The sequence below is a fragment of the Gracilinanus agilis genome, chromosome 1 (genome assembly GCF_016433145.1).
Source record: "Gracilinanus agilis isolate LMUSP501 chromosome 1, AgileGrace, whole genome shotgun sequence".
NCBI lineage: Eukaryota > Metazoa > Chordata > Mammalia > Didelphimorphia > Didelphidae > Gracilinanus > Gracilinanus agilis.
This window is the reverse complement of record NC_058130.1, coordinates 453,179,804-453,207,732: the sequence shown is the minus strand read 5'-3', so window position 1 is coordinate 453,207,732 and position 27,929 is coordinate 453,179,804. Positions and strand designations below refer to the sequence as shown.

The 27,929-nt window shown below is 31.8% G+C and overlaps 1 protein-coding gene across 1 annotated transcript in view; it reads left to right on the top strand.

Moving 5' to 3' along the window:
• Positions 1 to 27,929, top strand: part of CDH18 (cadherin 18) — a 434,071-nt gene that overhangs the window by 88,922 nt on the left and 317,220 nt on the right. The window contains exon 2 of the mRNA XM_044657893.1: positions 4,412 to 4,706. Coding sequence (XP_044513828.1) covers positions 4,412 to 4,706 — 295 coding nt within the window. The remainder of the gene's footprint in view (positions 1 to 4,411; positions 4,707 to 27,929) is intronic.

Here is a 27,929-nt window from a genome sequence, read left to right as displayed (position 1 = left end):
AATTCAATCCTGTGTTCACATTATCAATGCTTTTTTGCTCTGTATCTCAATGATGCCTATGTGATGAGATAATACATTTTTCTTGCTAATGCACTCTAGCTATTGGATCTGAGATGCCCTATCCATTGCCTATACCACTGTCACCATTCATTATTTTTTTTTTTCTTTCAACTATTTATCAAATCCTACATGCAAGATTGTTGACCATTTCAAGGAGGGAGTAGGAGAAGGAGGGAGAGATTTTGGAGCTCAGAATTTATAAATATATATTAAAATGGTTTATACCTATATTTGGGGGGAAATAAAATATTATTAAATAGAAAAGAACTATGAAAGATGTATTACTGCACTTAAGGAGAATGCAGTTTCATTTGGAAAATAACCATATCCTGAAAAGGAACCAATAAAAACAAAAAACTAATAACATATGATCATACTAAATTATATTCACTTGGTGGTCACTTTATCAAATCCAAAGGTAGACCATGTTGAGTATATCAGAGTAAGGATAGTAAGACAGTGGCAGGCAATTAGGTGAAGTAGTAGATAGAGCAATAATATACCTGGATCAAGAAGACCTGACTTCAAGTTCATTCTTATACTTATTTTTTATGTGACCATGGGCAAGCCACTTAACCTCTTCCTTGTCTCTAAAATGGGAGTACCTACATGGCTTTCGGAAGCATCAAAATACATGATATTTATGAAGTTTAAAAGTTATAATGTGATTTGCAACTTTAAATACTAGCTTTACTGGAACAGGATTGTTTTCTTGCTGTACTGACTTAATTTTGCTTATTAATATATAATAATAATTATAATAATGCTTAATATTGAAACATTACAACTGAATGACACTTACTTCTGTATTACGTATTATTGTACTAGAATGTAGGACTCAAAAAGATAAGGATCATAGATTTAGAATCTGGTCTTTTCTTTGTAACCACTATACCAGCCAGCCCAGAAGATTGCAGAAACAAGTCACTTAAAAGATTTTAGACTGTTCTGTAAAAGTCATTCTGACCCTGTAGTCTGTGGGATAATCTTGAAAAGCCTGCCAAGGTAGGAAGACATTTAGTTCAGTTCAACTGTGGGGACCAACTAGATTTGTTATCCTTAAACCAGCCTAACTAAATAACAAGGCGATCAGACATAGAAGATTAACCAGAAAAGAGTGAATTGTTTTGCCAAAGCAACCCAGGAAACAGATAAAAACATAAAATAACCTCAGTTTCTCTGTCCTGCTCTTTCATTTTCATAATTACTGTAGAAGTATAGTGGGAAAAGACCCAAAGGGTTACTAATTACTCTTTTTTGGTCTATCTATAAACTAATTTATCTATTGAGGCTCTAAATATGATCTCTGTCTAGTGACCAATGAAAATATATCCCTCCTTCCTTCCCTCCAGCTTAAAAATTTGGGGAAGATTTTTTGAAGATACAGATTAGAGAGAGATTATTTGAAGAAAGACAGAACTATTTCTGATTATCCTTTTCATTTATTATTTTAAAAAAACATTAAAATTAAACTTTACTATCAGGAATAAATGTTAGTATGGTTTCTCATACAATTTAACGGGCTCACCTCTGATTGATAGGTTAAATAATTTTCTGGCCAGTTAGGGCAGATTTTGCAAATATTTCTTCCATAAATGAAGTGTCATGGCTCTAAGGTCGTTGGAAAAGTTGGTGGGTGGAAATAGTGGAAAAGAGGTCATTCTCTTACAGACAGTTTTTGAAAAATTGCTGACTCTTTTGCTTTAATGTTGTCAATCACCATAAGAAAAGCAGCTCCACAATCCAAAAACCCCTTTGGAGATGATGAAATTGGAAAAGAAATGTTTCTTTAGTGTCCTTAGTTTCCTCTCTTTTCTCTCTTCTCTGTAGTTAAAATGTGAGTAAGACATTTGAAAATAAATTTTGAAGTTTTGTTAACATGATCTGACTCATTTTCTTTTTGCTTTCAATAATATGGCAACTATTTTCTACCACTCAAGTAACAGCTACTTCAACAATTTGAAATTAACATTTAGCAGGACTTGCAATTTGTTTATGCTGGAATGTTATTCCTGTCAGAATTTCATGAATATTATATCTTGGTCCTTCAGTTCTGCTGGTGAAAATATAAGACAAAGAATTCAAATGAAGGTTGTTTGATTTCTGCTCCATAAAAATACTAATTTTCCATTTCCTTTTTTTTCTTTTCAACTATCTCTTAAAACTGTATGGACTTTACAATAAATTTTTAAAACTCTCAATGCAAAATTGATTTGGCATGTTAAAGGTCTTACCTTTATAAAAAAATCAACAGTTAGTTGATTGAACTTTCAAGTGAACTAAATGTTATAATCATAGTCTTACTACAAACTTAAATATGAAAAGAATACCATGGACCAAAAAGACAAAAACAAAATGAGATATATTGAATAAGTCCTTAAATAAGAAAGGTAAGAAGAATTTCATAATCTTTTGATTCAGTTAATCAATGTATATTCTCAGTCTCATATCATTTCAGTTGAAGCATTCTATATCACCTTATTCACAATAACATCATAAAATTTTTTTAAGTTTAATATTGATTTCTTCACACATACACAGATACGAATTTTAAAGAAAGAACACTTATTTTGTTTAGATTTTTTTTAACCTATTATTTCATCACATCAGTATGGGCAACTTTGTGGAGAAACTTCCTCCACTAAGGCAGATTGTAAACAGTTCATAAAGAGTTGTGACTTGTTATATTTTGTTAATATTTGCTTGAAATAAGCCCCTTAATACAATTCTTGCAAAATTAAGATAGTTAGATGAAGCATTTATTAAATGCTTGCTAACTTACCAAAAATGATACTAAGTGCTAGAATTACGAGTTCAAGCAAAAAGAAACATGTTCCTATCCTAAAAAAGAACTTACTTTCTGTTCTTAAACTTAGAGGAACACTGTATGGAAAAGTGAAATGCAAAAGTAGTACAGAGAGTTTTTCTCCTAGGAATTTTTCCAACTTCAAAGATGACTATCTCTTCCATCTCTCTATCTTCCTAAGGATATATAGAAAAAAGTAAAACATTTGTTATGAAAATCTACTTTTATCAAAATTTTGGGTTGAATCTTAAAAGCCTACCAATTTGCTGGCTTATATTTTGAACTCCTAAGTAATTATATTTCTTTTCTTTCTTCTTTGTCTTCTTTTTTGGCTGAGATCTAGAGGTTTGTTTTTGTTTTTTTGTTTTCATAGTGATTTTGTTTTCTGCAGTACATTTATGGCCTTATCAGAAGTGACAATTTAGCAGCTACTAGATTCATCTCAAAGAAGTTCCAAACTTCTAGCCTTACCTCAATAGCAACCTGAGCTCTGGATCAGTTACTCAAAGACTATTCGTAACTTAGGCTTTATCTGTTTTAGTCTATATCTGTAACTCTGAAGTTATATCTTCTCCTATATGGCTATTAGAGCTTTCCTTTAAATCAAGAATGACAAGCACTTGATAGTGTACTTGATCATCCCTAAGTCCCAGGTGTATTAGCTGCTAAAATAGAGCTTTCAAGATTCTTTAAGATAGGTAAAAAAATTTTTTATAGTTTTCTGCCTAGGATAACAGTTGAAGAGAAATATAGTTTCTGTTGCTATCGATATAATAACAGAAAACATTTTAGTTGTTGAAGGAAGTTTCAGTTCTCTCTCTCTTTTTTCCCTTGTGTTGTAAATGTTGAAATGGACTTGGAATCTTGAAGATGAGGTTGCACTGTGGATAGGGCACTGGGTCTGGAGTCAGACCAGAGTTCAGATTCAGTTTTAGACACTTGCTAGGTGTTTGAGCCTGGACTTTATTCTTTTTGTCTTAGTTTCCACATCTACAAAGACAGCTGGTGAAAAAAAGTGGCAAAGCATTCCAGGACCTTTGACAAGAAAACCTCAATTAGGGTAATCAAAAGTTGGACACAAATGAAGTGAACAACTGGATTTGGGATCTAATGGCATCAGAACAATACAATAAAATGATTCTTCCAAGAAAGGAATGATATAGTGTAATGTTGGCTATGACACAATGTGAACATTTTTGTGGATTAAATTTTGGTCCTGAAACTTTATAGCACAATGAAGTACGTTAGTTAAAAAAAAGAGTTTTATTAACATATTGAATTCAAACATATACAGATTATAAAAATTATTTGTTCAAGTAACTTAGAAAATAAAAAATTTTAAGAGTATGCTTTCACCATTGATTTTCTTAACCAATAACTGAGTTTCTTAAAAAATCAAAAGGAAAATCAATTTTACTGAAGTCAAACCATTATGGAAAATGGGAATTGAAGAATTTTTATATTAATTTTTAAAAATTATACTTATATTACAGCGTAGAATCATGTGATATCAGTATATATTACATTATATCATATCTTTTACAGCTACACTCCAATTCTGACAAAGGTGATGGATCAGTCAAATACATCCTTACTGGAGAAGGGGCTGGGACAATATTTATCATTGATGACACCACAGGAGATATTCATTCAACCAAAAGTCTAGATCGAGAGCAGAAGACCCACTATGTCCTGCATGCCCAGGCAATTGACAGAAGGACAAACAAGCCTCTTGAACCCGAGTCTGAATTCATTATCAAAGTACAAGACATCAATGACAATGCACCCAAATTTACAGATGGACCATACATCGTAACTGTGCCAGAAATGTCTGATATGGGTAAGAAAAATTATATTTCTCTGTAAGAAATTTACTCTTAATATATCAAGAAATACATAATAAGACCATAAATGTTTTTTTTTCACATGTATTTAAGATTATGAGAAAAAAATTACATTAGGAGCAAAAGCTTGAACTCATTTTTAAACTACATATCCAATTCTAAAGATTATCATAAACAGATAGTGTTCCCACTGTACTAGATGTGACACATTTTTGATAGGAAAATGTGAATTTGGTTAGAGAAACTTTTAAAAATCTTCAATTTTCAAACATCTACATACTTTGCATATTTTCGAATGCCTTTGAATGTAGAAATAATTTGTATAAAATGTGGAGAACACACTTAAATAACAAAAAGAGAGACCATCATTTTTTTTTCTTTTTCTTTAAAAGACTGATATTATTTTTCCAGAAAAAGAAAAGGGAAAATCTACTATTTGAACATTTCAAATTAGGCATTTATCATTTGTTTTTATTTGATTGTCAATTGTTATATCACAATCTAAGATATAATAACATATTCATCTTTTCACTAAAATTATCATATGTTTCATATCCACTCCCAGTTTTTATTATACATGTTGTCTGTAAGTCTTGGCCTTTCTCTCATTGTCTCTAACTCTTGACCGTCTCTTTCTGTGTATGTGACTTTTTGTTTTTCTGTTTTTCTCTGCTTTGTCTCTCTGTCTTTCAGTTTCTGTGTCTCTGACTGTCTGGCTCTCCATTCCTCCTTCAATGTTAGAAACTAATTTTTAAATTTTATTTCATCAGGTGAAATTCCTTTTACATATCTTTCTTCTGTTCATTTTTTTTCCCTGATCTTCCAAAAGAGTTGTAAACTTGAACATCTCAAAAACAAAGTTTCAGTTAATAGATCGTTAGTATGGTACTTGTATTAGGATGACTAATGAGGAGGAGGTTAAGACAAGAAACTAAGGTGGGATCTGTGTAGCAATCCCTCCTCACTCACTGTTGGCCACTAATACTGTGAAACTGGGGAGGTCTCTTTGGAAATTGGGGAAGCCAAGGAAAGACACGCTGCCCCTCGAGCAGTGGAGGGAAGGCTTCCCCACAAAGTGGGGTACATCGAGACCCGATTCATCGTTGTTCTGAACTGGGGCTTATATAAGCCTCCCCCATCTGCACCACGTGGGGTCAGGCTTAAAGATGGATTTCTGCCTGAAAAGCTGCAGCATTCCTTCCCTTCACGGACTCTCAAGTAAACCTAAATGCGATCTGACTTTTCTAATGTTTATTGAAGATAACAAGATAAAGGATGAGGGTGAGGGTAAATAATGGAGGACAGTAGGTGTAGGGGACCCTAAGGTTTAACCCCTTCTAAGTCTGTCACCTTATGGAGACCAATTCTGTCTCAACATAAAGCTTCACCTGCCCTTCCCGCTAGTCTATGCCTATATTCCTAATCAGTATGTTTATATTAGTTAAGGGTCACTGTAAGACAAGGTTCAATGAAAGAGGGGTTGGGGATCTGCTCCCTGATGGAGTCCAGAAACCCCCAAACACTGATTGGCACAACTTGGGGATCGGGAAATATCAAGATGTCAGTGAAACAATGGTAGCAGATCTTCTCAATAGGTCAGGTAAGCTTCAAAGATGTCTTCAGGTAGTTCAGAGCTCGTTTTCTCTGTCTCCCCTCCAAAAGCCCCTTCTCAGGAAATTCCTTCCCAGAAGTCTCTGCTCTTCCAACTGTCTTTTGGTCTCCTGCTCCTCTTCCAAGATTCCGTGCCCCCTCCAAGAATTTCATCCCTTGCCTCCATTCTCATATACTCAACAAAATGAATATGAAAATTCACAATAATTATGCTTTGAATAAAATGTAACCAAAGTGGATATGTAGGGATATTCATAAAATAGACCTTTTTTAAACCATTAAAAGGGTACATAATTTTACTCAGAAAATTAGACTAATCCATCTTAAACTTTTTTTTTTAATCATTCCATTGTTAAGCATAAATCCTTCAGTGATTGTTTTTTTTTTTCCTATTAGATCAAGCATAATCTTTTTACTTCATTTTCAGGATCTTCCCTAATCTCAACCAATTATATATTTCCAACTTTATTTTCCACTACTTCAGAAAACACAGTTTTCTGGATATTCATTTGTGTCAGTCTCTGAAACCATGAATTAATTACTCTATTGGATCCTCTACTCTCACTTATTTTATTTTATTTTTGGTCATGAATTTCTTTGGCATTTTTACAAAACCTATGTACACTTCTTCAGTATAATGTTTTTGAAGGTATAATATAAAATGATTAAGATTAAAATGGAAACCAAATATATATATATATATGTATATTGTGTGTAAATATAATATATATATATATGTGTGTGTGTGTGTGTCTATACACACACATATGTAGTAGACAAACCCCATGAAATCTATCCAGAGACTTTTTAGATGAGTATTTGGGGATGAGATGCTGTTTGTGGACCTTGGGTTAAGAATTCTAGCTAATTCACTCTAAGCGAACTCATCAGTTCTCATGCATTTAATTTTAATTTTGGTGCAAGTTAAGCCCTAGTTTCCATCAAATTTAGATCCAAGGCTAGCTTCTAACTGAAATCTTTCCTAATTCCCCTAGATGCCAATACCTTTCTTCTAAAAAAATTACCCTGTCCACCATTTTTTGTATGTTTTGTTTATATATAATGTATTACATATATATTACATATATAATGTATAAATAATGTATACATATCATACAATTATATGTATACCTGTTTTCTTCTTTGACCGAATATAAAGCATATATATGTGTGTGTGTTTATATATATATATATATATATATAATTATATATATTAACATAAAGGAGAATATAGAGCAAGAACTGTTTCACATAGCAGACACTAAATTGATATTCACAATATGATCTTGGGACATTGGAAGATCAGGAGGTGCTTTAAAATGCAAGAAAAACAATAAGCTCTTTTAGTACAGCTTTAAATTCATGTGATTTTTCTTGATGAGAGACAACATATTTATAATTATTCTCTTTACAATAGTTGATTAATCCAAATACTCTATTAACTAAAAATTTTGGATGTTTATATATATATATATATATATATATATATAGTTATATATATATAGTTATACAAATTATAAAAATATTTCATTAAAAAGTTTAATAAAAATAAAAATTAAATATATAAGTGTATATATGTGTGTGTATATATATATATATATATATATATATATATATATATATACAGAGAGAGAGACAGAGAAATACAATGTAAATATTTAGCTAATGACCCCAAAGAACCATGCTATCCATTTGGAGTTAAAATAAAACACATCATATTTTAAAAGTTAAAATTCTCAAACTATCTTTAAAAATCTAGTTGAACTTTTTCTCCTTCCTTCTTATTGATTGTATCCCAATCTGACTACAAATGTATTCTTTATTATTCTTAAGGTCAGATACTGTCATTGGTACATGCAGACAATTCCTCACTTCTTTGATAATTGAAGTTGATAAATTTCTCAAAATTTATATTGGTACTATGTTATCAAAAGAAATGTACTTAATTACATGCATTACTAAAACATTAGGAGCCCTTAATCCTAAAGTTTGTACTCCAAGCAAGCCATTTCACCTCCTCCCATTTTCCCCAGAAATGGAAAATTGCGTGTCTGATTCTTGTGGCTTGGTCCTGTCTCCAAGTTTAATCTGGAAAACCTCAAAACACTGGTATAATGAGGCCCATGACCACAGACAGGGAATTGGAAACAGAGGTTGCTTGGTCTTGAAATAGCTCTCTTTCAGAGATGAGGACCAGCCAGAGTCTACAGGAGTGTGGAGACTTTGTATTAATAAGCTAGACATTACTGGGAATGATGAAAACGCCTGACACTGTAGCAATATGGAAACGTCAGCACACAATGTGTTACTTCAGCAGAAAGGAAGGAGAGATGGTAGTCTCCAAATTCCTAGAGAGTATAGTACCTCTTTCCCTGCTTTTCCTTTTCCTTACCAAACTTTGATGTTCATTCATACTGACTTTACATCATTTGATCCCTCATTTCTCTCCTAAGCTTTCTCCCTTGCATAAGGCTTTCTCTTCTTTTTTCCTGCCTTGACCCCTTGATGAAACACTCCAATTCTATATTATCCTCTTTTTTTGAATCTTTCATTACTTCACTGATTACACCCTGCCAAGTCTGAGTCTTACATCTCTCCTACCATCTGCCAACTTCTCTGCTGAAAAAAAAAATGGAAAAAAATTATAATCATTATGAATGAGTCCACTACAAATCCGCTGAACAAGCTCAGCTGAGCCCTTGCTATTGCTAGGCTCTTCCCTGATAAATCCACCAGTAATAGGTAAACTTTTTAAAAACAGAACCAAAGGAAAGGAAATGCTCATCTGTCAGTCTGTTTCTAAGGCAACTCTTTGGAAGTTTCATTGTATTGTATCCTACTCATTGTATTCATCTGATTAGGAATAATGTCATGTGGCCCATAGAACATTTCAGGGGGCTTCATCTGGCCCCTGGGCCATAGTTTGCCCATCACTGCACTAGGCCAATCTCCTCTTTCCCAAATCAAACCTTTTCAACCGCCCCCAAGAATCCTAAGGATTTTTCTTACCCTATCCTCTCACTTGAGAACCTTGCCTCACGTTTTTAAAAAAAAAATGAAGTCATTCTTATCTTTTCCTTGTTTTATATAACTCATGTGCCTTCTGCTGCTATCTCCCCCTTTACCCTGGTCTCATAAAGAGGTGCCCTCAGTCCTCACCAGCACTAACCCCTCTAACTCTTCAAGTCTCAAAAATTGAAACAATATACTGTAATTTAGTAATGGTGTTATAATGACTCTATGCTGCCCTTTTAGTTTTTGTAAAAGAAATTCTCATCCCAATACATAGTCCCTATTTTATGCCAATTAATTAATAAACCGATAATTGGTTATGCCAATTGCCTGACAGTTATCAGTTTTTCCTATTAAATGATATTTTTACCTCCACTTATTATCCACTTATATCTCTTTCACTTCAGGCAAGTGTAACCAAGGACAGGACAGGACAGGACCCACTAAAAGACTGATTTTATGATGACTGCATACTGGTTTATCAAATGCAATAAAGTGGCACAGGGGACTTGGAATCAGAAAGAGTTGAGTACAAATCTGGTCTCTGACACTTACTAGCTATATGAATGGATAAATGAACTTTGGGAAATCATTTAATATCTCTGCCTACCTCACTTTCTTTATATTTGCAAAATGGCTATAATAATATCACTGACTTCCCAGGATATAGTTAGAAGGATAAAAGGAAATGATTATTTTAAAACTTTTTTCAAATTTAAAGCACAATATAAATGTTAATCATTATTATTTTAACTAAATTGATGTTCTTTGCCTATACAGAGGATTAGCCTCAGAGTCTAGGCCAGACCTAAATAGAACCATATTTGAACTAAATAAAGGTGGGCTTTAAATAGCCTCCATTATAAAATCTGTAGGGCCCCAAAGGGATGAAAGCCAAGCAGATCAATAGAGTAAACCTCTTCAGTGAATAGTTTGGGTTTTCAGTCTGGCACTTAATTTAACATGAATGTATATCTGGTAAAGAGTTTGTCAATAATGAGTATATACAGACAATCTCATTTTCATTAATGTTAATGAATCATTCATATAGGAAATCCTTTTTCTTTCAGGCAGAACATATAGATTCAAAGTCATCCTTTAGTTCTGACATTTTATCAAACAGATCAGCTTCTATTTGTAATTTGTTAGTAATTTTGCAAAGTTTTGCTTTGCCAGGGTAGAAAATCTTCCTTTTTTTTTTCTCAGTAAACCTTTTCGAAGATTTTTCTTGTAGCAGAAACATGAACTTTTTTTTTTAAATTTTTTTTAAACCCTTTAACTTCTGTGTATTGACTTATAGGTGGAAGAGTGGTAAGGGTAGGCAATAGGGGTCAAGTGACTTGCCCAGGGTCACACAGCTGGGAAGTGTCTGAGGCCGGATTTGAACCTAGGACCTCCTGTCTCTAGCCTGACTCTCAATCCACTGAGCTACCCAGCTGCCCCCAGAAACATGAACTTTATTATGTCATTCACTTCCCCCTAAATAAATGAGTATAGTAATATAAACGTTTAAAAATAATAATTTTCTTCATTGTTGTGAAAATTGGTAATTAATTTAAATAGTTATCTATATCCATCAATACCTTTCACTTTTCTTGATTTTAAGCTAATAGCTGAGTAGGTTAGAATCAGAATTGTCTTAACCTTAGAACTGAATGTAGTCATCAGAATTTTTATTAGTTTGCTCTTGTTTTTTAAAGGATTACTTTGTAGTGACAAGTCTTGAATATAGAGACACTTCCATTGTAATTTCACTCAGTCATTTGAAGCAAAGAAGGGAACTAATGAGATTGATTCTAATTTCTTAACTACTTCCTAGTAATTTCCCTGCCTCCTTCAAGATAGCTCACTTACCACATTTTTTGTAAGGTCTTTCCTATTTTCCTCCAGCTACTAATGCCTTCCTTTCTGGGATAAAATTAACTAAATAGGGAGCATTTATATAGCACCTATCTCTGCTAGTTAGTCACGTTATAAACATGTTCCTTATGACAACCTTGTTAGGGGTTGTGCTGAAGAAATTATGAAAAAAAGATGTTAAAGGACTTCAAAACATTTTTAAAATTCCCCTTAAGGATTCCATCCCATTTTCTTCCTCTTGTTCATATACTAGTATATGAGATCAATATCATTTTTTTATTATTTTTTACGTCAATACAAATTTTAGTAGTCATTTTCTAACACTTTGGGATCCATGTTTCTTCCTCCCTTCCACGCTTCAACCCTCGCTAGAACAGGAAGTAACATGGTATAGGTTGTACATGTGTTATCATGCAGCATATTGTCATCATGTTGTTAAAGAAAACCCATACGCTAGAAAAAATTATGGAAGAAAGGAAGTGAAGAATGATATGTTTCATTCAGACTCCATCATTTTCATTTTCTTCCTAGGCAGTTAATATCCTTTTTTCATCTCTTGGAGTTATCCTGGACCTTTAAGTAATAGTAAAGTCATTCACAGTAGATCATTATACATTATTGCTTTTACTGTGAATAACATTCTCCTGGTTCTGCTCACTTCAATCTGTATCACTTCACTTAAGTTTTTTCAGTCTTGTGTGTGTGTGTGTGTGTGTGTGTGTGTGTGTGTGTGTGTGTGTGCATCTTGTCTGTCACTTCTTAGAGCACAATAGTATTCCAATACAAATATATACCACAACTTATTCAGCCATTCCCCAATTCATGGCCATCTTTTCAGTTTCCAGTTGTTACAGACTTAGCAGTGGTATTCCTGGATCAAAGGGTATGCACAATTTAATGGTCCTTTTAATGCTATTCCAAATTATTCTCTAGAATGGTAGTATCAGTTTACAGCTCCATCAACAGTGTATTAGTGCCCGCCCCTTTTTTTTTTACTTCATTCCCTTCAACGTTTATCATTTTCTTTTTTTGTCATATTAGTCTTTCTGGTGAGGTGGTAACTGAGAGTTTTTGTTTTGTTTTGTTGTATTTCTCAAATTAATAGTGATTTGGAACAATTTTTCATTTAACTAAAGATAGTCTTAATTTCTTTTTCTGAGAATTTCCTAGTCACATATCAAATTAACCATTTGTTAATTAGGGAATACTTTGAGCTTTGATAAATTTCAATATATTTTCTCTGTACTTATCCCTACTAACCTCTCTGTAGCCTTTGAAACTCTTTGCATATGTGACAGGCTTCTGTCCTAGGTCCTCTTCTCTTTGCACCCTTTAATTTTCCAGTTGGTGATCTTACTGGTTTCTCTGTATTCAATTATTGTTTCTGTATGGATTATTCACATATATACTTATCGAGTCCTAACTTCTCTAGTGATCTCCAGTCTTGCATCTTCAACTGCTAATTGAACAGTTCCAATTGGATATATTATGTATATCTTTAATTCCATATATTCAAGAACTTTCCACTAACATCTCTTCTCCTTAACTTCCTTTGAGGGTACCCCTATCTTTTCAGTCAACCTGGCTTGTAACCCAGGCATCATTCTCCACTCTTAACTTTCTCTCACCAACACATATCTGAGCTATTGCTGTCGATCCTAGTTTTGTACCAGCTTTGGAATATGAATTCTTCTCTCTTTTGACATTGCCACCACCTGGTAGAGATTCTCTTCATCTTACACCTGTACTTTGAGAATAACTTGCTGTTTGGTCTTTCTCCATTCAGCTGAGAAAGTAATCTATGGAAAGTGCATGCCTAATCAATTGTGTTCCTCCCTTACTTAATAAACTTTGTGTTCTTTCCAGGATCAAATAGAATACCTTCTCTTTGGCATTCAGTCATTCAAAACTAGTCCCTCCCCCAAATTTTTCATAATTCTCTTCCAGTTCTTTCCTCTTATACTGTCTCTCCCATACTCTATGATCTATTGAAATTGACCTCCTTGCTTTTAAAAAAAATGCTCTATACCTTGATTTTCGAGATTTTAACTATTTTCCTTTGTCCTGCCTTTCTCCAATTCTCAGCTTTTATCCCACCTTCTGAGGGATGTTTTTCCTGATTCTCTTTAATTCTAGTGCTTCCCCCTTATTAATTCTCTTTTTATCCAATATATAGATTCTTTGTACATAAGTGTTTGAATTTTATGTCCCTTATTAGATTGTGATCTCCTTGAGAGTAGACTGTCTTTGTATTCTCAGTACTTAGTAGAGTTCCTAAGACTTAGAAGGTATTTAACAAATAATTATTGATGGAATTACTAATTTATAGCTTGTGCATTCAATTGTATACTATCATTAAATTTCTTCATTTGCTTGGTTTAATGTTATATAGTTAAATCAAATCATTTTAAGTGTCTATAGGCATCATTTCAAAGGCTCTACAATGTGTCTGGGCTCAATTTTTTTAATTCGTGAGAAAAAGTCAATATATTTGAGACACTATGATAGATAGTCATGTTGATATTGTGTGTCTACATTTGAGATAATGTAACAGAGTGCTCAAATATAAATGGAAAGAGAATTTTTATATATGTATATATACGTATATAGATTTCAAATGTAAATAAAACATGTTTGAGCCTTTACTCATATTTTCAAACTTTCTATTAATGAAACAATATTATTCTGTTATTTTATGTGCATCATAATATTATATTACATTAATAATTCATATAAACTGCCATCAGTTATTATATGCAACTTATTCCTTTAATTTGGATTCAGCTTAATTTGATTAAAGTTTTAAGGTTTTTGGAACATTGAAATACAAATTGAGAATGAATAGTTTTATTAATACTATCAACTCATGAACCCATGTTGATTATGAAGGCAGAGAAAGCTCCATAATCATCTGGAGAAGGGCATATCCCTGCTTTTATAGTCAGCAGTTTCTGGCAAATACATTGCACTACAGATATAGAAGGAGAATGAGATTTTTTTCTGTAAAGTACATTGTCATTTTCAGATGGAATATGCAATATAAGTGTCATATCACCAGCTATATTCCAGTGCTATTAAAAATATATAACATTATCATCAAGGAAATGTGAGAGCCCAAAGTGTCTGTCTTAATAATATTTCACCCTCTCCCCTTTCAGCAACACAACTGTATTAAATTTTTCTGTTCTTTTTTAAAAATTTATCATGAATTTCTTCAGTTACAGTTCAACTTTTACCTTGTATGATCACAGTAATAATTAACTCTAGATGAGGTTATTTCATGAAATTCCTTATTACATAATTTTATTAATTTACATCTATACTCTGGCTGAAAATGAAACCCACTATTTCTATTATTTATACCTCAAGTGAAATATGTTGTTTTATAAGCAATATTCATATACATCCCTATTTCATCTGGCTTCATTGGCCATTATTAAAATATGTCATATACATTATTCTTATTCACTTATCAAAAACAGAGAAAAACTGAAATGTCATTGAATTAAAGAACAACATTGATAGATTCCTTTCATGTTAGCATGCATAGAAAATTTATATATATTACAAAATAGACATAGCTATTACTGAAGAGTCTTTGGGAAGATAGTTACACTAAAAATTTTAATCAATAAAATTGAAATTTGTGGCAAATATTCAGGAAAATATTTGGAATTATGTAAAAATATTACTAAATCATTCACATCTTTTATCTTGTCATCACACTACTAAGAACATATCCTATTGATATCCTTTCGATAATAATATATTCAAATTACCATTTCTGGGCTTACTAAAAACAAGGAAACAGAATGGTTGCATAGCTGTGTGGGATATTAATGTCATGCATTTCTAATAAAAAACAAATGTGAAGAATTTAGAGGAACATGGAATAACTCAGTGTATAGGGAAGAAACCAGAAAGAAGGAAGGAAGGAAATGAATATTTATTAGGTGCCTATTGTTTATCAGGCATTCTGCTAAGTGTTTTATAAATATTATCACATTTGATCCAAACATACCTAGGAAATAGGTCTTATATTTTGATCCTTTGCATTGTCCATCTTTCATACTTGGAATTCATTTCCTTCTCACCTCTGATGCTAATAATATCTAATTTCTTTAAAAATGATTATTTGTTATTCATTTGTCTTCATTATCTTATGGCTTCATGTGAGGTTTTCTTGGCAAAGGTGTTGGGACTGTTTTCTACTTCTTTCTGCAGCTTATTTTAAATATTATTTTAAATTTTAAAACGGAGGCAAAAATAGTTAAGTAACTTGTCTAGATTCAGATAGCTTTTATTTGAGTTCACATATGAACTCAGGTCTGTAGAAAGAAATGGCTAACTACAACCATATATTTGCCAAGAAAACTCCTAATAGGGTTACAGAGAGTTAGACATGACAAATCAATTCATATTTTTAACCCCAAGTTCTGTGCTCTATCCATTGTGCCAACAAGCTAGAATATGTAATTACCACTAATGTACAAGAGAAAATATTTACTTAGTAGAAAGAGCAAGTCTTGAAGTCAGGAAAACTTGTATTCAAGTTGTGGCTATGTGACCATGGGAAAAAATGATCTAAAGAACTTTTTAAGATGATAAATTGCATGAAAAGATGCTGACCTACATTAGTAGAGGGAATTTCCTCACTTAAGACTTCCCTTAGTGGAATATCGAGACTAAATTCTTTACTTAGAAAATATAAATGAAAGCAATAGTAATTAACTGTTGAATTTGATTTGTTTATAAAAACCTGTCTTGGCTCTGGAGTAAATCAATAAATTCCCCTTCACTTGGTAGATTGGCAAGTGAGCACATTTATGGAATGTAGTATAAGTTATAAGACTTGTTTTATCACTTGGGGCTTGATTGACCTTTTTCTTGTTGTAAGATAGGATTCTTGAATTGGAGAGGAAGTGGAGTTTTTAAATGATGGTTCTAGAATAAAAATGGCATCAATAAATTTTAAAAAGAACATTAAAAATAAAACAGAATCAAATGAAGAATTTGTTTCTCTGGAATTGTACTATATGTGTATCTTAGAATTTCAAAGGTCCATTGTCTTTGAATTGGTAGAGTCATGATATTTCTTTGTAATTATGGGCTTCATTTCTTTGCCTACACAGAGACTAGACTTGCCCACTTTTCCTGAGAACCATGATGCATAGAAATTACCACTTTAACCCATGAAAAGGAAAGCTATTCACTTAAAAAGTACTATCAATAAATTATTATTATTATTAAATTGAAGGGAATAATCTACTTTTGCCTTGATCTTCCTATGGACATTCTATGTGTCATTTTTCTATGGAAAATAACATTCAAATATATGATAAATATGCACTCTTTTTAATTCAAGTTAAATAAGAATAGAATCATATGCAAAATATCATATTAATGATCTACAGTTTCTAAGCCATACACTGTATAAATATAACTAATTTATGTTTCCTACTTAATTTAAACTTATAAATATTCCATTTCATACAGTCTTTAAAGAAATTTTTTGAATGATAGTCAAAAGCTTTCTCTATTTTATTAGAAACAGTTAACAATTTCAAGAATAGATTATTAAAATGTTTTAAATTACTCCCTAAATAACTATTTCAAAATAGTGCCATTGTAGTTTTTTAAATTATCTCTTCTATAACATGCTTTGATTTTTGTACTTTTTACTAACTCCCTGAACTTGGAAAAGACTTTGTGGTACTCTGCTTCCTGGTGAGTCTTTCTTTTACCATTTAATAGTTCTCTTTATTGCTACAATATAGACAATGGATGATTTTAATCATTTTCCAATTTTATGTCAAGTTTACTATCTAAAACTTTAAGTAGAAATTCAATAAATTATTTGAGTTTCTATCCTGAGAAGTCACAGGCTAAGCTGTAGATGTGTATACTTTTGGTTTTACTATAAGGCCTGCTTTCGGTTAAAAAAGAAAAGAAAAAAAAGAAAAATTATTAAAACAATAAACATTGAGCTTGTTATGTACAGTGGTACATATCTGTGATCACTTGAGCTTTAGGCTTCTAAACTTCAGTGTGCTAAGCTGATTAGATGTTTACAGTAAATCTGGCATTTACCCAAGGGGTTTGGAGAACCAGGCTATCCAAGTGTATCCAGATGAGAAATAATAGAGGTCAAAGTTACTATATGAATTAGAAGTGGGACAGAGCCTTGAATGAGCTTCTACACTTCTAACCTGATTGAGATTGGGTGTCTTGGTTTGAAAAATTTTTAAAAAGGGAAAAAGGAAAAGAAAGGAAATGAAATTATCAGCATAATGGATTGATAAAGCTAAGTAAAACATATAAAATATTGATTCTGATGAGATTGGCAATATTTACAAAATATTATATATATATATTGATTATAGTTACTTACTTGTAAAGAACTTTTTTTAAGTTCTACTTTTTGTAGAGACTTGGTTTGGGTTGGATTTGGAATTAGAATTTGTATCTGATTTTTCATTGTTTAGAAAACATGTAGTCTAAAAATTAATTTGAGAGATTCATATGGGCACTTCCTCACCACAAATAAATTTAGAGAGGTGACTAGGGCACTTGGGGGTTAAATGACTCACCACTTTTATTCAATTATTATAATTCAGGCATACGATTTTTCCAGACCACAAGGCCATTCCTCTATCCACTATACCTCATTGTCTCTCAAAAACTCTGTAAGTACCATAATTAAAAATATTTCCCCAATCCTCATTTGGGTCTATGTTCTCATCACAGTTTCCCTCTCACAATTCAGAAAACAACCTTTATCCATCCTATGTGGCTTTCATCCATGTATATCAAAATGTTTTTCTAAAAAGTTTTACCCAATGTGTCTGGGGTGGGGTGGTCTTTTATCAATATTGATATCATAGTTATACCACTGGAATACGAATTATAATTGATTCCTCACTCTCATCATATGATCATCAATTTTCTCCTGAGCTCATTTATTTCTTTGCTTTTTTCCTTCTTTTGCATTCTTTTTTTGGTAAGGGGTTGCAACCCATTTTAACTGTTATGAATCCTCTAAGTCAGTGATGGGCAAACTACGGACCATATGTGGCCCCTTGAAATGTTCTATCTGGCCACATGATATTATTCCTAATATGACGAATACAATGAGTAGGATACAATAAAATGAAACTTCGAAAGAGTTGCCTTAGAAACAGACTGACAGATGAGCATTTCCTTTCCTTTGGCCCCCTCTTTAAAAAGTTTGCCCATCACTCCTCTAAGTGATTCTCATTCTCACTTCCACTGAGGTTATAATGTTTACTACCTCAGACAAAAATAATGGGAAAATAAGTTGATATTAAAAGATGTGTCTGTTTCAAAGAGAATTTTTACATCATTCAGGGAAAGAAAATGAAGGCAGAAAAGACAAAACAGAAAAGAAAAGAGATGAAAAGAAATTAATAGTTCTTTTCATTTTTGTTGCAATTTTAAACAATATCACATTGTGTCATATTAAGTCTATTTTTGTTTTGCTTTCTATTAATTTTGATCTTTGCTATAAAAAGTCAATGGTTTAATTGTACAGTTATAGCTGATTAATTATTGCTTTTCTCATTATATCTATATACCTACCTATGCTATATGAATTACATTTTTATTAAATTATATTCTATTTATTTATTTTTGTGATTTAAAAAAAATTACAAGCCTTATCTAGCACCCGTTGATTGCTTTCTCAAAGAAAGTGTTTAAAACCCATAGGCATGAAGCTTCTTTGTAGTCTTCAAGTCTTTGACATCTTTCATTCCTTATTCTATTTCATGTTTTCCAATATATTTCTTACTACCTTTACTCTTTCCTATCTTCAACAAGTATCAAAGTTTATTATATTTAATTAGAAATTCTAATGTCATTCTTCACATAATTTCTCTACTTCTTCAAACTCTGCTACAGATATTAGGATATAAACTAAAATTATTTTACTAGTAGTCTTTTACTAATGCATATTATAAACACTGCAATAAAATTCACCTGGAATGATATTTCTTTTTTTTCCTTTTGGATCAAGGATAAAACAACACAACCATGTTTTTTTACTTGCTACACTGAGAAGAACCTATGAGCCATATTATTGTTTTACTAATCTTCCTCCTGACTTCTAGTTTAGTTTATAATAAGAATTTCAAGATTGTTATACCTCAAAAAGAAAATTTATGAAAATAAATTTTAAAGTTTAAAGTTTAAAAAATATGACTGTCATAATAGTCCTGTGAAATAAATACCACAAGCAGCAAATTTATCTGTGTGTGTGCACATGCATGTTGTTCAAGGAGACTAGCATGTTTGGTGTGAGGGTTTCCTGAACTCTTTTCAAGACTGCTCATCTATCTTTGGTGGCTACCTTTCACCCAGAGTGTCTCCAAGAAGCTATAACATGATCAGAGGTCACACACTGGTAAAACACACACTAGTCTTAGAATGGGCTAAACCAGATCAAGGGTAACCAACAGACCTTGAACCCATTGATGTGTTAGGGCTGTCTACCCCAAGCATAGGAAGACTTCTCTAGGTGGAGTGGGTGGATGATAACAATTTTTCCAAAGGCCATGAAGGCTGAAATAGATATTGTGGAGCGATTAAAATAATCCAGTATATTCCAGACCATCCCTGAGTAATCCTTAACCAGTTGTCCTGACTTTTGCTTTGCCATTAGACTTTGATGATAGTAAGGAAGAATGAAGTTGACAATTTTTCACAAGTCTGCCTCACTTAACTACAATCCATGCACGTCATGACATCACCCTAGAATGTCATCAGTACTCTTCTAAAAATGAAGAACAAACCAAAACTCCCTTCTTTGTTCTAGTTTATGTTATAACAAGAATTTCTCATATATCTGTTCTTTCAAAAATAAAATTTACAAGGGATTGTCTTCATAACAGCCTTGTGAAGCAAGTATTATAAGCAATAAATTTGTCCATATATGTGTATGTGTCGGATTTTGTGTCTCTGTATGGATGTATGTTGCTTTCAGATTCTTGTTCCTCTTCCATTTGAGTAGGAATGGTAATAGAGGACAGAAAATGAAATAAGATTTCAATGAATCATAAAGTTTTTATATGTAAATACAGATACATACATATTAGAGAGACATATATATATATATGTGCATCTATATCTACATATAATATTTATATGCAAAAAACTGTTAGCTCTAATATACAAGAGAAGGAAATAGCAAACCACTCCTAGATTTTTGCCAAGAAAATTCCATGAATAGTAATGGTGAAATATAGTCTATAGAATTATGGAGAGTTATACAGAATTGAACAACAATGTACACATGAGTATACACATACACACATATACATACATGTATTTGAATAGACAAATGTACATATAAATTTATGGCAAAAGCAGCAAGTATATCTAGAAATATATAAAAAATTTATGTGTGATACATATACATATATTTATGTAGAGACATGTGAATGTGTATGTTTGTACATATATATATATATAAACTTACATGCTTAAGGATAAACTTAATACATGTATGCATATGTATGCACATTTATGTTTATATATATATGTATGTATATTTAATATATTTAATATTGACTTTATAAAAACATGGTGATACATTCCAACTGCCCTCTGCCACCCTCACTGGAAAAAATGTAAGGGGAAGAAGGAACTGAAGTTCATTCTGCATTTATATTTGTGGATTGCCATAGGTTAAATGACAACAATAAAACAATATTGTGTCATAGGCAGCCTACTAGTGATGCTTCTCTTTCTACTTAAATTGACTATCCTTCAGAAAGTAGTTATAATCTGCAAGAATGGCCAAGCCTTTGAGATAGAGGTTCTGATCATGTAGTAATAACATACTTATACCAATAGTACAGATCTCAAGTTGAGATTTCAGCTCAGACCTTTTGGTTTCAAGCTAGTAGTATTGTTATTGCTCCCTGGAAATCATAGGCTCAATAATTTCACTAGGCACATGAATTTTCTAATTCTGAAAACTGTCTCCGGAGTTGAAAAATGTTCCTCAAGTTACTTTTTATCCTTTTGATTTGACAAGTAAAAAGAACACAATGGAGGGCATATATCTCAGGAAGAGTGACCAGATTCTGATAGGCTCAATAATTGAAGGTTGCAGAATGAAAAATGGCTCCATATTCTCATAAAACTAATTTCTTGTCGCAGTGGAATCCAGGGTAGATTCTGCCCTTGGGATTTAGAAGCATACTAGCTTCTTCTATCCATTTTCTCTCACTTATCCTCTCACTTTTATCCTTTCCTGGTCTCATGATGAAATGAGATAGTATATCTAAACCACTTAGCACAGTAAAGCCTGGCCCATAGTAGGTGATTAATAAATGCTTAGGACCCTTGCTTTTCCTCTTATTACAAATGGAAGAATCGCCATGATGGTGTACTTAATTACACATAACATTTTTTGTAATATAAGGTTGATAACTACCTGTGAGTGGTAGTGATGAGAACTCATCTACCCTCTCAATATCAAGATGTTCCAAAATTATTTTTCATACCACTGAGCTCACCCGAAGGTATATTTAATATTTTTAATTCCATTAAAATATGGGGATTGCATATGCTATGACTGAAAAGAAACTATTTTATTTGTTTGATTATTCCCCATTTCCTCATATTTATATAAGAATCAAATGGAAAAACTTTTAAATACAATATACTTTCACTAAGGGAGTATTCTGGTGTAAGCATCAAATTTTAGGCAACAATAAAAATTAACAACACACAAGATAACAAAAAATTAGTTTTAAGTCAAAAGCCAGAATAAAAAGAAATACTCAGACTTTCACTAAGTCTTGTTGCAAAAGGATAGTAAAGAAAATCTTATGAGTGTTTCCATAGTGCATACTCAGAAGCTTTATCAAATTACATAGCAAATAGAGTCCAAGTGTTATTGCTTTGTGGGTGAAATTACCATCCTCCTGTGGAGGATGAAATTAAAGTTGTATCTTGTTGACGATTGCTTTTTCACAGTCCCTGGAAAATCTTTTGAGAATTAAGCCCTAAGCGATTCAGTTAGGTAAGTACCCTTAGCTTCTATAAATCCTCACCTTACTTCTATTCAAGTTCTTGTTCAACACTGATTCATTTGAGATTTGAATGGTGCAGCAAGTCACGCATTCCAACTCACAATCTGTGGGCATTTGCTGTGTATTAAATTGCTTCATTAAATATTTCATATTTGTCTTCAGGAATTGCATAGAAGCCTCTTATTTTGCTTTTCATTTATATAATTTTTAAAAATTCGAGTTATTGATACAATAACATCGACAACAACAACCAGGGGGCATAAAGCAAAGCAGAGGAGGAAGACTGACACTAATTATCTTAGGCAATTTCTAAGAGACTCTTGTCTTAATTTTCACAATATAAAATGCATTTTGGAAGCTCATTCTTAATGTAGCTAGATCTGAACAGCAGATTTGCTTGAAACATCAACCAAGTAACATTTATCGCTAGTATGCAATTTCTGAGGGGGCCACAGAGAATACTTTGATCTAGTAATTATACACTGAACAATCAATGTTTATTTTTAAAATGAAAATCTTTGTAATATTTATTTATAAAAGTGAACTTAGAAATCAGAAATGCTTTATATATATATATGTACATACATATATATATTTTTAAATTTTTTAACATGTTTCTACTTATATAGGTAGAGGATTGAAGTTTCCTCTTGGAATCTTTTGATCCAGTACATATAATAATCCCTAGGGAAATTATAGTCTTGGTTTAATATCCCTCTTTACAGTATGCTAGAGGATGATTATTTTTGCTCCTATCCTATGCTGACACAAGTAACTGCCACAAAGTAAAAGATCTTTTAGGATAAGATTATAAAAGCTTCCAAGACAGTCTTTGCTTAGTCATTAATAACTCAAAGAGCATGAATCTTAGTTTTCCCAAGAGGAAATACAGATTTGTTAGATTTTTTATAATATTCTTCAAATACAGGTATTCCAAAATGTTGCTGTTCTTAGAGTTACTATGACCTCATTTATGCTATTCAATTACATAACATTTTTGTTCTAATATCAAAATGAGCTCCTTTTTTGATTAGAACTGTTTCTGAAAAAGAGGGTTTAATAAGCAATGTATCCTTGAAATGTAAAATTTAAACCGAGGTTTAAAGAAACAAATATCTAGGTGTGATAATCACTATTTTTATACGAAATGTCAACTGTCATAAATCACTGGTTAATTATTTTTTAAGTTTTATTTTAAGGAACGCCTTGGAATTTTTATTTCTGGTGGTCTTTTTATTTTTTAAAAAATACCCCTTTGTACTTTGCATAAATTCCTGGGAATTTGCAGTAGAGCTTTCTTAGAATGCTTTAGGTTACAGGATAGATTTGATATCCAACTATTTGCTTGAAATGTATTTGAATTGAAGTGCCAATTACACTACTCTCAGAATTTTTACTTAAATTTGCAACATTTTTTGAGGTTTTTTGGTTGTTGTTGTTATTTATTTGTCACTTTAATGAAGGATAATTAACTTTCTGCTACTGCCAACTTTACCCTGACTTCATAGTCCCTTTATCTCTTCCCTTTCAGATGTAAAATAGAAAAGAAGTGAAAGATCAGAATCTGAAGAAATTTTAACATTCTTTATAAAACCCCATCATGGTCTCTTGCCAATAATGAAAAGGTTTCCCTGGCAACTGTGCTTGTAATTCACTGAATTCCCATACTTTTTCATGATGGATACCTAATTTATGTTGAAAAGAACATAAATTGGGTCTTGCCATTTTACAGCCTGCTCCTTGCAAGAGATCTATTATTAATTTTTAAAAAGGATATTCTCACCCCCTCACCCTGACAGTTTCAAACATATATATATATATATGTATATATATATATAAAATAGTTGTTATTTATTAGACATCTATACAGGCTTAAGATATATGATCTTTAAAATTCTGGGTACATACAGAGTCAGACTTCTGGATTAAAGTAATATGGACTATCCCCAAAGAAAGGGACAAACTATTTTAAGCCTTTGGAACTATGCACTGGGCAGTTACTGTGGCCAATGGAAAGGATTGTATGTTTTCTAAAAGTTGCATTAGGTTATCATCTATATATGTAATCTGCATATATATGTGTGTATATGTATGTATGTATGTATACAAATGTTTGTCTCTGCTATTAGAATGTAAGTTCATTGTATTCAGTAATTACTTCTTTTTTATACAACCTGAATGCAATTAATGTGGATTTGAATAATACAAAATTTGATTTAGTTCAAATTAGAAAATACCAGGCCACATTTAATGCACGTTCAAAATTCAATTTATATGATATATGTGAATTAGTGGAGCATTTTAACATGAAGCCCTCTTGTCAGATTATAATCACCCATCATTGCATGTAGATGTGATATGTTTCTGTGTCTTCATTTTGCCAATAGTTGTTTTATTTTTTGAAGAGCCCTTAACATACAAAAGGAAGACTATTTCAGATGGAGGAAACAGTTCTAACCAAAAAAAGGAGCTTATTTTGATATTAGAACAAAAATGTTATGTAATTGAATAGCATGAATGAGGTCATAGTAATTCTAAGAAGAGCATAATTTTGGAATACCTGTATTTGAAGAATATTATAAAAAAGGAAGCAAAATAAATTAAAAGGACAAAGTTCTAGCAGGTTTTGTTTTGTTTTGTTGCACACAAACTACTACAAGAAATAGAAATGCTACAATGTTAGAAATGGAACTACTTTTAGCCGTATGGATTGAAGATGGCAATAAAAATGTATTCCTCTGAGAAGAGTCATTCAGATAAAAGTTTCAAGTATATTCAAGATTGAAAGAAAACAAACTAAGTAGATTATAAAGAACAGTTTATAGTTAAAATTGGTTTAATCACTTCAAAATTAAATTCATATATTTATAACTAAATATTCTCATGTTTTGAAAAAAGTAATCAAAGAAGGCTGATATATTAATCAACAAAATTTTAATATTGATAAGACAGGGTTATTCTGAAAAAGAAGGTTTTACAGAACTTACATTATTTCTAAGAATAAAAAAAAGCTTGAAAGTGTCAAAGGATCACCTGAAACTTTTATTGGGAAGTAATGCAAAAGAGAATTTAAAATTAAAAAAAAAAAACATTAGGGAAATTCTTGTGCTTTGAAAAACTATACATATCAGTCTCTGCCTGTTCTTTGACAGACAAATAGGAAAGCATAGGTGACAAGAGCTTTTTTTAAAGACTGCTTTTCTAGATATTTTAACCCAGCTGTAGAAAAATATTATAAGGATAACAATGCAATATCTTGTTTTAAGTGTTACTGATTTTAGATAAGGCCCCAGGGCATCAAACTACACTTGCTTCATAGTGTGAGAATGTGAACATGCAAATATGAAGTTACTTATAAATAATAAAAATCAGTCTAAAATCCTGCTTAATTATTTTTACCCACACAAAAGCACAAATTTATAAGCTATTGTGAATTTTTGATCATTTTTGATATCAAAAGGAATATTGATATTTAACTGACAATTCTTTTTGAGAACTGACTTTTTTCACAATTAAGGCACATTTACGTTTTGACTCTAAGCTTCTATCAATGCAAGTGGCCTTTAGTTTCAGTTTTAGTAATGTCACAAAAGAGAATAACTATGCATTACCAGATATATACCAACCATTTCCCCAGGGTTTTTGTACTTACACAGAAAATCTGGTACTATATTGGTTCATGTGTGCTGGCTAACTAAATTGCCTTACTAGAAATCTCACGTAGAACATATCTTCAAGTCAGATGATTGTCAGATGATCATCATTTGATCAAGTTAGAAGTCAGCATTTTAGAGGACTGAAAAATTTCTTGTTTGGTACATAATATATTTCCTAAATTTATTATAGAACCCATACTTGGTCATGAACAAATAATTGGCATATGGGGCAAACTAACTCTTCTAATACATATTAAATAAATTTCACACATTATAAATTAAAAATATTCATTTACCCCAGAAGTGATAAAAGTGGTCCTCCCAGTCAAAATTTTGTTCAAGATTCATTGTGACTAAAAAACAGAACTTTAGAATACCAGAGATTAAAGAGATATCAGAAATCATTTAGTGAAACATGTACCTGGATTTAGATCTCTTTTAAAACATACTAAACAAATGGTCATCCAGCCTATAATTAAAGACATCTAATGGGCTGGACCTCCCTCTTTCCTAAAATCACTCATTCTACTTTTGAATATTTCTGAATATTATGGAATTTTCCCTCAAATAAAATCTTTGTCTATCTCTCTAATTTTATTCTCTTCTTCTAAATTTACCCTCTAAGCTTAAATCAAATCACTTCTTTAAATATTTATTAAAACTTTTTTTAATTGCATAATTTTCACCCTATGTTTCTCCTCTTAGATAGATGTCCCATATAATAAAGAATATTTTAATTAAAAAAGAGGAGGAGGAAGAAGAGTAAAAATAATCAGTAAGACCTAGCAATAATCTGGAAAAATCTAAAAATATGTGCAGTGTTCCTCACTCAAGGCATTCCCATAACTGCAAAGTGTCATAATATCTGAGCATACTGAATAAGTGTGTTTAAGTATATATCTATGATTTAATGTGTTTTTGGAGATGAAATAAAGTCTTGGTATGGTTGAGATATTTAATTGTTTTTAATTAATGAAGGGCCAACAATTACATAGTGAACTTGACCACTGATTACGGAGTACCTTCCAGCACAGCATTCAGCCTTCTTTAAGAATGAATATTTTTGGTATCAGACTTCTGCAAAGAAGATTCTTCAATAAACAAATAAGAAATGGGGAAGGGAGGGAGGGAATAAGCTTTTATATAGGAACTACTACCTGTCAGACATTTTCGACAGTTCTTTATAAATATTATCTCATTTGAACTTTGCAAAATCTTTATGTTGGTGCTATTGTCATACATTTGAGGAAATTGAGAAATTGAGACCTGAAGAAATTAAGTGACTGGCTCATGGACACACAGACAGTTATTGTCTATGGCCAGAATCGAACTTTTTACTCTAGATCCAGCATTCTATCTTTTGTGGCAAAGAGATGGTATAACAGCTAGATGCCTCTAAGATGACTTCCCTATGAAGAAAAAGAGTGGGAGACATAATTGCTATAGTAAATAAACTGAACAGAAGAGAAAAATTTAATATATATAATATATATGAGTATATATGTGGGTATATATGTACATTAGCTGTCCTAGAATAGTGTTTCAGCATAAGACCCATGAAGGTACTATTGGATTCCAGAGTACCCTAGAGAAAATAAAAGGAATAAGTATGGGGATGAAGTAAATGAACCTTAGAAAAAAATATCACAAAGTTATAATTTTCCAATGAAAAAAGTGAATAGAGCTGGAAATGGAAGGTAGAGAGTATTCTGAAATATACTTCTAATACGAAGTAAAGACTGAAAAAAAGTAAAATGAGAGGTGGAGAGAGAGGAAGAGGATAACAACAACAACAATATTGAAATCAAGGAACTTGAGAGAAAAATAAGCTGTTAGATTGGGGGAAGCTTTGAAAAGGATCTGGGGAAAAAGTTGCACAAAGGAAATAAATTTCAAGGACTCTGTGCCATCTTAAGAAAAAACTAAACAAAATATATGTAAAGATTAAATTGAAGAAAATACAAACCTTACAATCATCTATCTCAAATGTGAATAGGTTAAGCTCCTCAATAAATTAGAG